The sequence below is a fragment of the Etheostoma spectabile genome, chromosome 9, assembly GCF_008692095.1.
Source record: "Etheostoma spectabile isolate EspeVRDwgs_2016 chromosome 9, UIUC_Espe_1.0, whole genome shotgun sequence".
NCBI classification, from domain to species: domain Eukaryota; kingdom Metazoa; phylum Chordata; class Actinopteri; order Perciformes; family Percidae; genus Etheostoma; species Etheostoma spectabile.
In genome coordinates, this window is record NC_045741.1 from 24,241,370 (window position 1) to 24,253,620 (window position 12,251).

General features: G+C 40.6%; 1 protein-coding gene across 2 annotated transcripts in view; it reads left to right on the forward strand.

Moving 5' to 3' along the window:
- Positions 1-294: 294 nt before the first annotated feature.
- Positions 295-12,251, forward strand: part of oca2 (oculocutaneous albinism II) — a 49,175-nt gene continuing 37,218 nt past the window's right edge. The window contains exons 1-9 of one of the 2 annotated variants that reach the window (XM_032526714.1): positions 295-628; positions 2,495-2,743; positions 7,044-7,133; positions 7,923-8,114; positions 8,526-8,583; positions 9,012-9,084; positions 9,567-9,724; positions 9,817-9,899; positions 10,861-11,014. In XM_032526714.1, the coding sequence (XP_032382605.1) occupies positions 2,505-2,743; positions 7,044-7,133; positions 7,923-8,114; positions 8,526-8,583; positions 9,012-9,084; positions 9,567-9,724; positions 9,817-9,899; positions 10,861-11,014 (1,047 nt within the window). In that variant the 5' untranslated portion in view covers positions 295-628; positions 2,495-2,504. The remainder of the gene's footprint in view (positions 629-2,494; positions 2,744-7,043; positions 7,134-7,922; positions 8,115-8,525; positions 8,584-9,011; positions 9,085-9,566; positions 9,725-9,816; positions 9,900-10,860; positions 11,015-12,251) is intronic. The other variant, XM_032526715.1, reaches the window with a different exon arrangement.

Below are 12,251 nucleotides of genomic sequence, written 5' to 3' on the forward strand. Positions count from 1 at the left end.
TAAGATTTAAGTTCATAGGCCTACTACTGAAGAAATGTGTTAACCTCATGTTAGTGTTAGGTAGGCTAAATATATTCAAAATCCAAACTATAATTTGGGAGGGGTCTTTTTTTATATGTTTTTTTTTAGGCCAAGGTAGGGACCCCCTACTGCATACATTGTGTACAATTGAGTTGCATATTAAACTGGGTCGTATGTATATAAATGAATGGATAATAATGTATTATTTAAGAAGAAAACTGGTCTGCTGTTAGTGGACAGCAGGTTGTGCCACTCCCCCCTTCCCCTCAGATCTTGCAGACCCCACAGTGCTGAGCTCTTTGCTTGGGGAGCATAGGAGAGGAGAAGAAACACCACCTCTCAGCAGCAGCAGCAGCAGCAGCACCAGCCCCACCAGCAGCAGCCAGAGACCCAGAGACCCAGAGCCCCAGTCCCAGCAACAGTAGCACAGATAGCAGCATTTCTACAGGACTCAATTAGCGTGAATTACTTTTATTCATTTTGCTTTTGGATGTTCATAGTTTAACATCACAAGCTTTATCATCACTACTGCCATCATCATCATCATCAATGTCCTTGTTTTTATCATCCTTCATCATTATCATCTAAAACATCTTCATCTTTAAAGGTAAGACTGATAACTTTCATTTCTGTCTTCCAGTCGCCAAAATACGCTTTACTTTCCTTTTTTTGTTCACTACACTTTACGTGTTTTTAATTAGTCCTGTAGCTGACATTTGCTCCAGTTCAGTTCCTTTGCATTCCATATATGTTGGATTTACTTCAGAGTATTACACTAATGGGCTTTGTGTTAGGGGGGTTAAGCATCATATCGTACCACTGCTGTACAGCACAGTACCACAAAATCCCTTTCATTCCACTAATATGTGAATGGTTGTGTGGTGGATGGATCGCACACAGACATTTCTGTGATACTGAAAATTTAAAAAAACATTTTTGACCTTAGCTAAGTTCAAAGAAAAGTCTGCCTTTAGTATAATCCCATATAATCCTTCTGGCACAGTCTTGTGGTTGCAGTCATCCCCTCCTCTGAATGCACTTTTGTCTTATTCTTAACACTCTTGTTGAAATATATCCATCTTGAATCATTAATTGCTGTGAACAAGGGTGGAACATTTAAGTAAGCAGTTTGTCTTTCTCAGCACACACAGCCCACAGGCAAGATATCGTATAAAAAGGATCATGCTTCTCTCTAAACAGCCATATCACAAGCATGGGACGGGGGTGTTACGTGAGGAGTGACTAAACACCAGCCAGCACTCTGGCCTCGTTTTGAATGACAAAAAATTATGCAATTTGATAATGAATTGTGCATCATTAAATAACTTGAAGTGTTGTTTTTTGTGTGTCCATGAATTAGAAATAGGTGTAAATGGATTAAAATGTATAATCAATGGTGCAACTTTAAACTTTAAAGCTTCTAAAATGAATAGTTCTATATTAAAAAAAGGATTAAATGATTGTGCCATGATGAAGGGGTGGATTGGAGTTATTTTTTAGTTCTTTTTCCCTGGAAAGATTCCTATTTCTCAGGTCAGCCCTCGGCCTGGAGCCTCTTCCTTGCAGGTCTCACTCCTCTAAGAGGTGTAATCACTGAAGGCTCAAACGACACACTGTTGCCTTTCATGTGAGCGATAATCCTGTCCAATTGATGCAGTCTTTGTGTCAGGGAGGACCACATGTCTGTCGTAGCTGACCTTATCCACTTTCTTCATGCTGTGCATGGGCATAGTAAATCACTCAGCTGTTATAATTACATAATTATTATGATTATTTATCGTCTTCTATCGAGGACGTGTGTTGGCTTCACTCTGGGTTATTGTAGCATGACAAGAGCTACATTTACCTTATGTGTAGAGTCTGCAGCTCATAAACGAGAACAGTGTCCACTCTGAGGCGTTTGGCTGGATCGGCACTAAAGGTGTCTGCTGTACAACAGAGCAGCTTGTTCCTTTCCACCAAGGGAGAGGAAAGTCAGGGATGTACAATAAATAAAAGTGACTTGTGACTTATCTAACATATTTGCAAGTGAAGTATTTAATTTTGGCCTAGGTGGCTTCTCATAGATTTTTGCTAAAGAACCCTGCACGCTACATGGACACCATCAAATGACAGAAAGACACTAGCTAGTGAACATAGTATACAAGGAGGTAAATATAAAAATCAGGAGTTGGTGGGGACCAAAAACTGAGCTAGAAAAATTGTTGATTTAATTTAATTTAATTTACATTTGCCAGATGGTCAAACATATGACTACAGATAAATGCTAATGTTGCTCAGTAACTGCTGGATGTGTAAATAAGCAACTATTTGTTAGCTATGTGAACTTAAAAGGTGATAATATGACAGTGTTTTGTTCATTTCTGCTGCCCCCAAGTGGCCAAGAAATCTATCATTGCAGATTTAAATGTTGAATTTTACCTATTTTGAGTTTTTTACTTAATCAAAAATCTGCTTTCTTTCTACCCTCGAGCAGTCTCATCATGTATTTGGAGAACAAAAACATGGAGATGGAGATGTCTCAGACGTCGGCCGAATGCAATCGCAGGAACAGCCTGAGGTCGCCAGAGGCCGTTGCCGGGAACTTCGGGGAGCTGCGTCTGCTGCAGGGCATCTCAGACAGGAGGGACACCCAGAAGCTGCTGCAGCAATCTGCAGTCCTGCCCTCAGGACAGTGCGTCATCCACGCCGAGGCCTTTGTCCCCGTTCGACAGGAGGATGGGTAGGACTACTTACAGTGTTTCTGCTCTCTCATTGCATTCTATTGACGAGAAATACAGTATGTCAATTGAAATTCGATCGATTATAATCCCTGTTGGAGGGAAAGCTGCTCTGGAGGCTCTAATTGGTTGAGCTCAACGTCAGCCCGTCCCTGAATGCTTTTCAAATTATCCAGCCTGTCAACGCTTGGCCCATTTATTTCTACTAATAACTTGGGTCACAAAGGTATTTATTTTTATTTTTATTTTTATAAAAGGCCAAATCATTTCCTAAAACAGCACAATCGTTCGTAGCAAACGTTGAGGACTATTTTTAGCTGGGGATTGTTGTCAATCTTTGTGGATTTGAGTTAAAATGAACTTCATTGTTTGTGTTCATATTAATAAAAGAACACGTTAGCCTGGAGCCGTGTGGCTCCCTGATGGCATCAAACACCAGACACACTAAAACCTTCTGGTGAACAGTGATGCATTAGCAGCTAAATAGTCCGATATTTCCCTCAGGAGTTGGTGGAGACCAAAGCAAAGCTTACAAAAAACCAATTGGATTAAATCAGCAAATACAACTCCAAATAAATGCTAATGTTGCTCCTTAAATAAGTTCACCATACACTTTTAAAATGTGATTATACTGCATGTCAGTGTTGCGTTTACAGCTTGTATCGACCCCAAATGACAAAAACCTAGTTAATTTCAGTTGTTCTTAAATAATTGGTTAAGAGTTTATGTACTACAACTTTTGTTGTGTAGTAGTTTAGAAAAGGATTGGCAATCGTTGTCTCTTCTCGTTGGGTTTTCTGGAATAAAGACATAGCAACCACACGTGCAGAAGCGCTTCACTCGTGCATGTTGGTTACATTTCAGGGAATGTCTGAAAAAACGAGGAAAACACAAGAAGTTTTCTTCAAAAGTATGATAACTCACACACACACACACACACACACACACACACACACACACACACACACACACACACACACACAGATGTAAGTGTGTGTGGCTGTGGGGGTGTACCTCAGTCTCTCAGGGGGGTGCTAATCTCAAACCCGAGGCGGTGACGTTATTGGGATTAGGGAATTTTTTGCTTCATGAAGTAAGTTACATGTGATGAACAGTGCACTACCACGTATACATGTGTGTGTGCCGTGTTTTGGGTTAAATTAGCTGTTTTATACTTTTTGCAATGATGGTTATAAATACTCTTTTATGCTTATCTTTTGGGGGCCCTAAGCAGGATTTGGTTTGGGGCCCCCTCACATTGTAACACGTTGCCACACATATTATACCCACAAGCATGTAAAGACTAAAGTGGGACCAGTGAATACATGTTATATTTGTCTCTTATCCCCTAACCCTGGGAATTCTCAAGGGCTTTTGCTTGATCTGGTTAAAGTTTGAAGCAGATTTTTATTGTTATGCTCTCAATAGAGAGGACTAAATCTCGCATATCTTCATGTGTACGATGCCCGAACCTAGAAACGGATATGACACAACCAAAAAGATAATGTGAAGAACATTTGTTACAAATAACTGATGATATTTTGCAAAAGCTCTGCTTGTACTGGCTGGTGATCCGCCATCTCCTGCCAAACTAAAGCACCGTTTCTGTAAATTATAGATAACCTAACTATTATTAATTTTATCAGCTGCACACCTTCAAACTGGCCCACCCATATTCCTTTCATTCATTTTCAAGTGTTTTCGGAGCTGCAGTCTTCAAACACCGTTGCTAATGGGGTTAATTAAACGTAATAAATAGTTACTTTTTACCTGTGTAGGAAAGCAAGACTCACGCTTCTGCTCGTAGTTTCCCGTTTGCAGAAATAAAAGCTGCGAGTAGGCGCTGCTGTTTCAAGTTTGAACAAGATAGCACATGACATGTTGGCAATACTCTTCTGGCCAATTAGCTCCTACCTCAGTGGAAGGAATGCTGCGGTGCTGGGAGCGGTCAGGAGGTCTGTCTGGCACTTCAGAAACGTGTTTAAACATAACGGTTTGCAGTCTGATGGGGGGGCTCGGACCAAAATTATTAGACTTAAAGGCAACTTCAAAAGACTAATTTGCTTGATGTGTAATTTTTCCTCTTTGCTTATAAATCATTTTGACACTTCTTTTTATATATTAATATCAAGTTTTAAAAAATGCTTCTCAAGATATATCAGAGTATTTTGATATCAACAATGGATCACATGACTATGTAATAAGAAAGGGGTTGCTCATAGTGACAAACAGAAAGGATCCCCCAACTTTCTGGTTCCTCTCAGAGCGTCTAAGCATCTTTTAACGCATCGTTTGGGTTTTACAGCCCCCGTGTTGCTGTTGTTGTTCAGCCTCAGCTTCATCTGCCGTGCACGGGGCAGCTGTGGGTACCCGCCCAGCACCAAATGGCAAACAGGCAACGTCAGCAACTTGCTGGTGAACATGTTTGCTACCACCTGCCAGACGAAAGAATTATTAATACAAGACAGAAATGCTTGCCGCTCTGTGAAAGAAGTGCACAGACTGTGTTCAGGAAGCGTCCAACCCCTTTGACAGGCAGAGGGTCAAAACTATTCAAGATTAGAAGATTAGCCGAGGGGAACCTTTAAATTTGGGAAAGATTTTAATCTAATAGTTTTTTTTAAAAATGTTCCATGAAATAGTTTTGGCCCAGTGGGTTGCTATTCCATTACATAATGAGTCCCATGATGTCTCTGTTGGGCTAGATGACATAGTGAATTTCTTTTGATTTTTTTTTTAATTTATATGGCATAAGTACAACTTTTAATGCACTTTTCACATACATAATTCTCAACAACAGCGAGATTTAATGTTGTGTGTATGTTGAGTGTGTGTGTGTGTGTGTGTGTGTGGTGTCTATGTGTGTGTGGTGGTGTGTGTGTGTGTGTGGTCTGTGTGTGTGTGTGTGTGTGTGGTGGTGTGTGGTGTGTGTGTGTGTGTGTGTTGTTGTGTCTATGTGGGTGGTGTGTGTGTGTGGTGTGTGTGTGTGTCTATGTGTGTGTGTGTGTGGCTGGGTGTGTGTGTGTGTGTGACTGTGTGTGTTGTGTGGTGTGTGTGTGTGTGTGTCTGTGTCTATGTGTGGGTGTGGTGTGTGTGTGTGTGTGTGTGTGTCTATGTGTGGTGTGTGGGTGTGTGTGGGTGTGTGTGGTGTGTGTGTGTGTGTGTGTGGTGTGTGTGTGGTGTGTGTGTGTGTCGTGTGTGTCTAGTGTGTGTGTGTGTGTGTGTGTGTGTTGTGTGTGTGTGTGTGTGTGTGTGTGTGTGTGTGTGTGTGTCGGTGTCTCTGTGTGTGTGTGTGTGTGTGTGTGTGTGTGTGTGTCTGTGTGTCTGTGTGTGTGCGTCTGTGTGTCTGTGTGAGATTGCTGCGTGAGGCCAGCTGTGATGCTCCTCTGTAGGGCAGCCTGCAGGAGCAGTGTTTCACAATTTTAGATGAAGTAACACCAGTAAAAAAAAAATTGTCCTTGGATTGATGAAGCAATCCAGAGTTGTAGGAGAAATTGTAAAAAAAATATGTTTTTGGAAATCTTCTAAACTCGAGGTTCACAGGCTTCACCTTAAAGAGTTGAGGGTTACTTTCAATGAGATGCTGAGAAAAGCGAGAACTTGCTTTATTTCTCAGTTTATATCCTCGAATAAGCACAATCCCAGACACTTATGTGACACCACTGATGCATCAGTGTCTCCTTCTGGCCCTCAAGCTACTGTGTCATCTAAATCTAAATCTTCTCCACTTCTTTGTAATTAAGGTCAGAGATGGTAGGACAAACATCTCACCATCTCTCTCTCAGAGCTCGGCCTCTGACTTGTCTCCTGCTTGTTCTTGGTCCCTTTTTAAACCTGTGGCTCTGATATAACGTTGTGAAACCCTCAGCTTGTCCTATGGATGTTGTCCCTACTGTGCTATTTGTCCCAGCTTTTGACTCCATTTGCCCCTGTGTTGTTGAGATTAATGCTTCACTTTTAACTGGTGTTGTTCTTAGTTTTTTTTAAACATGCTGTTGTTAAGCCTGTACTTAAACCCAGTTTGGACCAACTACAACCTAAGAGCTACAGGCATATTTCCATCTTCTAGTCATGTATTTTTAGAAAAACTTGCAGCAGAGCAACTCACCCTTTTCCTAGAGAATCACGAGTTGTTTGACAAATTCCAGTTTGGTTTCTGAAAAAAGCATTCTACAGAAACTGGACTACTTAAAGTTTCTAGTGATATATACTAAGGAATATACAGATTTGGTCCTATTGGATCAGTAGATGACGCTTCTTTTTCTTTACTGTTTTTAACCTCCGTTGTGTTTTCCGGCCCAGTTGCAGCCTGTTCAGTGTTCTCAGAGGAAAAAGTAATTCAGCCAAAATAACCGAGAGGTCGCCGCTGCTGAGGTTCTCTCAAGACGACAGGTGAGTGTGGATCTCCATGGAGCCCCGTGGCATCCAATATTAAACAATAACTGAGACACCAAAAATAACAATATGAAAATAATGTGTCAAATACATAAATTCTGAATTTGTCTAATAATTAAATACATCAACCAAACTCTACTCCTTATGATAAAATGGGACTTCAAAACCTTACTTTTGCTTAAATAATTTTAAGGAGTTCATTTTTTAGAATTGTTTGTTTAAAATACCCTTTTTCATAGTCTGTTTGTATCAAATAATGTCTTTATTTTTTCCCACTGGGACATTTTTATTTCATAATGTCATTTTTTATCACAGTGGTGTTGTCCCCAGTCACTCCCCCCTCAGCTTTTAGCAAATAGGCTAACATGTCCCCCCCCCCCCCCCCCCCCCCCCCCCCCCACAGCCTCCCCTAAACGCTACCAGACTTAGCCTCTGTTAGCTAGAGCAGTTGTTCTTAAACTTATTGAAAAAACTAAAAATGGAGATTACGTATTTTTGCTTTTAATATTCCATGTTCGGTAGAATGACATGCTGCCTTATAATTATCTGCACAAGCCTTCTTACATTGATTCAATTGACAGTGGTGTACAACACTTGTAATGAAATTGTGAGTTTTGGATGCTCGTCTTTTTAGAGACATGTTTTTGTCAGTGTTGGGATTTGTTTTCTGATTTAAGGGTTTACATCCCCAGTTCCATCAACGTAATAATAATGTTGGGTTTATTTCTCTCACTGAAGCTGCAGTGGTAGATGCCCAGAGGCCTGACAGGGATTGTTCTTTTCCAGTATGACCTACATGACCCTACATGACCCCAGCTTTGTTGGAGGGGAGGAGCCCTGGGACCACGGCTCCCTGGACCTGGAGAGGAGGTACCGGCTGGGCAGTGAGGTCACCAGCCTGTCCCGCTCCAGCTCCACGGAGAAGAGTGACCCTCTGGAAAACCTCAACCTCAGCTCCAGATTCACCAGTAATATAAAGTGAGACCCTTCTTATTGCCAGTAGGACACTATGACTATTTTATGTGCTCTTGTTTTTGCTTTTCACCCCTCGTCATTGAGTTGTGCAGTTTAAAGAGTGTTTTTCCTTCTCAATGTTTAATTTTAATATATTTTAGAGACCTGAATAGACTATGGCCTACAATATTTAACAAGAAACAAACAGAAGTGCAAAACATAAATCTACTTAAGTAAAGAAGAATTTGTATTTTCATTATGTCCCACACTGGGAATAACTCGGGACACCATACATCTATGTTGTGACCCCTTGTAGGGGTGCTGATCTCTAGGTTGGAAACCACTGGTGTACAGTAAGATATCATACTGTTCTATTAGGCTGTGATAACAGTCTTCTATCACATTGTATTTACTTTCTACCTTCTTTCTTTTCAGATGCTGCTTCAAAGTCTCCAAAGTTACCATAATGTTTACTATCGTCATTCTGTGCAGTGTAAGTGTCCCTGTACAATAACTGACACTTTGGGTTATCATAAAACCAAATTATCATATTGTAAAACAAAGAAACAACCTAATACTTAACTTTAGTTGGTGTATTTTAATTACTTCTTCATTCCTTTTAAAGGAACAGTTCATTTTCGGAAATACGTTTATTTCTTTCAGATAGTAAGATGAGAAGATTATTGTGAATTGTGTGGACACACACACACACACACACACACACACACACACACACACACACACACACACAATGAGCATGTACTACCTGGGGTTAAGCTAAACGATTGCTACATGATGTGTTCCCTGAATCTGTTCTGTAGCATATTTCCCGTATTTCCTTATTTCTCAGCATCTTGATGTCTCTGATAGAAACTGTGAGGACTGAGTTAATAAATGTTGATGAATGTATTTGGGTTTCAGCTGTTCTTCAGCATGTATCCAGACCGAGACAACCCCCGGAGGCTCTTGGCAGTGTCTTCAACAGACAGTTTCTGTATCCTTTCTCACTGCATCATTGTCAATGAACAAAAAGTAGGTGTGTTCTACTTTGAGTTTAAGGGCATGTGGAGACATGGAAGACAGTTAAAAACTATTGACAGATTAAAAAAACAATTACTTAATCCACAAGGGTCTTCATTTGGCTTCAATCAGTGTGAACGCTGCAGCAGAAGACAGGCCTACGCAAGGAGGAGGGGTAGCTATCCCCTCAGGGGAATACCGGCTCCCCACTGCTGTGTTTCATGTGTACTTTAAGTACACTATTGGCTTCATCATATTCCAAAAAGGACTATCCAGAGATGACTTATTCTTACGGAGCGCCAAAATGTCATCTCTACAAAAAGGAGAAAAATCTTTCCTGTCTCATGTGCTGGTCTTTTTTTTTACAATTTCATATTCATACACAGTGTCCTTTTCAAATAAAGAAACACAAGTCAGCACGTGCACATTTTTCCCTTGACGGTCTGCGCCCCACAGCAATGAACTTGACGGATTTTCACGACAACGCTTTACTGAAGCTCCAGGTGGGGGGGCCTTTCACCGGAGGGATGATCGACCTCACCAACCAGGAGTACATCCTGATCCAGGTGGAGCAGACGGACCAGGGGGGGCAGCGGAGGAGGAGGACTCAGCAGGTGACGCCATCCATGTGATGCAACGTGATTCTCTGCTGTCTCGTTTATGTTGTATGTTGTCAGTGAACTCATGTATCTTCTACTTTGTACAGGTGATTCATAACTGGACCATCCCTCTGCACAGTGAACGAAGTGACCAGATAATGTTAACAAAAACATTTGAGATGGTCAGCAGGTACCTACTCCCTCGCTGTATGACGCCGTGTTGATTTCAACATGCACACCTTTGGGACTGGATGAATATTATTAGGCGCCAAAGTTTTGTCGCTCTTATTTTTGCTGGAGGGAAGGTTGTCTAAATTGTCTTTGGACAACAGGGGAAAGCCTTTTTCACCCCAGATTTATATTTTATTACGGGATTTCCTTTAAATATTCATTTAAAACCAAAACTAGGAGGCTACAGACAAAGATGGAACAGAAGTGAGATGCAGAAACACACAGGGTGAAAAGATGGTGTTGTTTAAAAAAAACATCTTCTCATATTTTTGCTGTTCTACACAAACACGTTCTTTAAACTGAAACCATGCACACATATTCTGGTATAACCTCTAAACATAATTGTGAACCTGAAAATGAGCATAATTAAACATTAAGCATTAAACAAACACTTTAGCGTTTAAAATCTTCCCAGTGTGCAGGCCTAGTGATTATAATACAGGTATAACATCTTGTTATAGTTAATAATTAAACAACCCAAACACTGTCATAGAACACAAAGCAGATTTCAAAGGAATCATACACATTTAATCAAAGAATGAATTAATGATGTATGTCTGGAGAGACTCTTTTGAGCACTTTCTTTTTAAAGTAGCTTTCTCTGCAGGTTACCTTTACTTTGTTATCCTCATGCACTAAAACGTCTTTTTTTAAACAGTGTTCGTTTTGAATTAAATGACTGGCATTAGGTGAATTAACACCATAAAAAGTCACATAATGCTCCGTTATTACTGAGTATGTGGTATTGTTTTATTGGTCAGCATTGTATAACAGTGTGAGTTGTTCATGCTGCTCTGTCTCTACTACCAGACTTCTACATTATGAACGTCATGATGTCTGACAACATTTTCTTGTTTCACATTCAATGAAAGAAAAACAAGCACAGCCTCCTCACTGCTGTGCTTTCCTTAACCCCACAGTGAGCCCATCTTCATCACGGTGCAAGCCTTCCTGCAGGATAACGAGGTGGTGCCGTTGTCCATGACCCACCAGTCGCTCTACGTCAATGTGGAGACACAGGTGGCCACTGCTGGAATCATCCTGACCGGGGTCTACGTTCTCATCATCTTTGAGGTAAATGGTCTGTGATACTCACGCTCTTTTATGAATGATGAATGAATTTGTTTTCAGTACAGTATCTGCTGCCCTGTTGGAAGTGTGTAACACGTACAGCGGGTATTACAGCTGAGGAAGCCCTGATTTTAACCACGCCTGCAGCAATATATTGTTCTTAAAGGTGCTGCACAGCCTCTCTTCTGGACTGTGAGTGGGCGCGCACACAGACTTTGCTTGTGTGACTGCTCCTTTACTCTTCTGTTATCTTGACTTGTTAAGCTTCAAAACCGCTGGATCCTACATTTCCCATAATGCAACTTAAGAGAGCATCTTCCATTAGATCCTCCCTGCTTTGTAAACAGCACAATTAAAGGTGACAAAAGCCAAATAGAATTAATATAGTGATATATAACAATGCACTGATTTCTTAACCCTAACATGAACAAATCAGCGATTATAAGACAATGCATGAAGATGCAAATTCATTATCAATTCCACACACATTAGTTAGCACCATTTTGATGTGATACTCACTAGTATTATCTGACACATATACTTGTTTCAGATTTGAACTCCCAAGATGTCCATCTGGGATTCTCATTTATTTTCAGTTAGTGTGTGGTTTAAATGAGACAGGCTAATCTCTCTAAATGCGACAAGGTGTGAACTAAGCTGTGCCGGCAGGGGCTATGCTGTGATGTGAAAGTCAACAGCAGGCTGTGGGAGTTGTCAGCACAGTTACACTGCACACCCTCGCATGTGTCATCTGTGTTACTGACAGGTCAGTTTCCATATGCTATCATTAAAGTGTGAGGGATTGTCTCTAAAGTGGAAGAGCAAACTGTCATCTGACTTCAGCTCTGTCATGGCTCCATTTGTGAGTATCTAATCTAGCTGCAGAAGAGATTTGTTTGTCTCCATTAAACTTGAATTAAATGAGTGATCACATTTTATGATTTTTTTAACGATACTCTCAAATGTTCTGACAGATGTCCAAAGTGAAGAATCACAGCATGATTTTTCTTTTTCGTCATTCCTGACAAAGGCTGAGGCAATTTAAAGAGGATGCTTTTGTTCTCTTTTATCCATTATCTGAACAGATTTCCTCAGACAAAGAGAAGTTTCTGAGAGCCTGTAGACTGTCTGAGTTCTTATCTATCGAGACCCAATCCAATCCAATCCACTTTATTTATATAGCACGATTTTAACACACAAAAGGTTTCCAAAGTGCTGCACAAAAAGATAATACAGAATA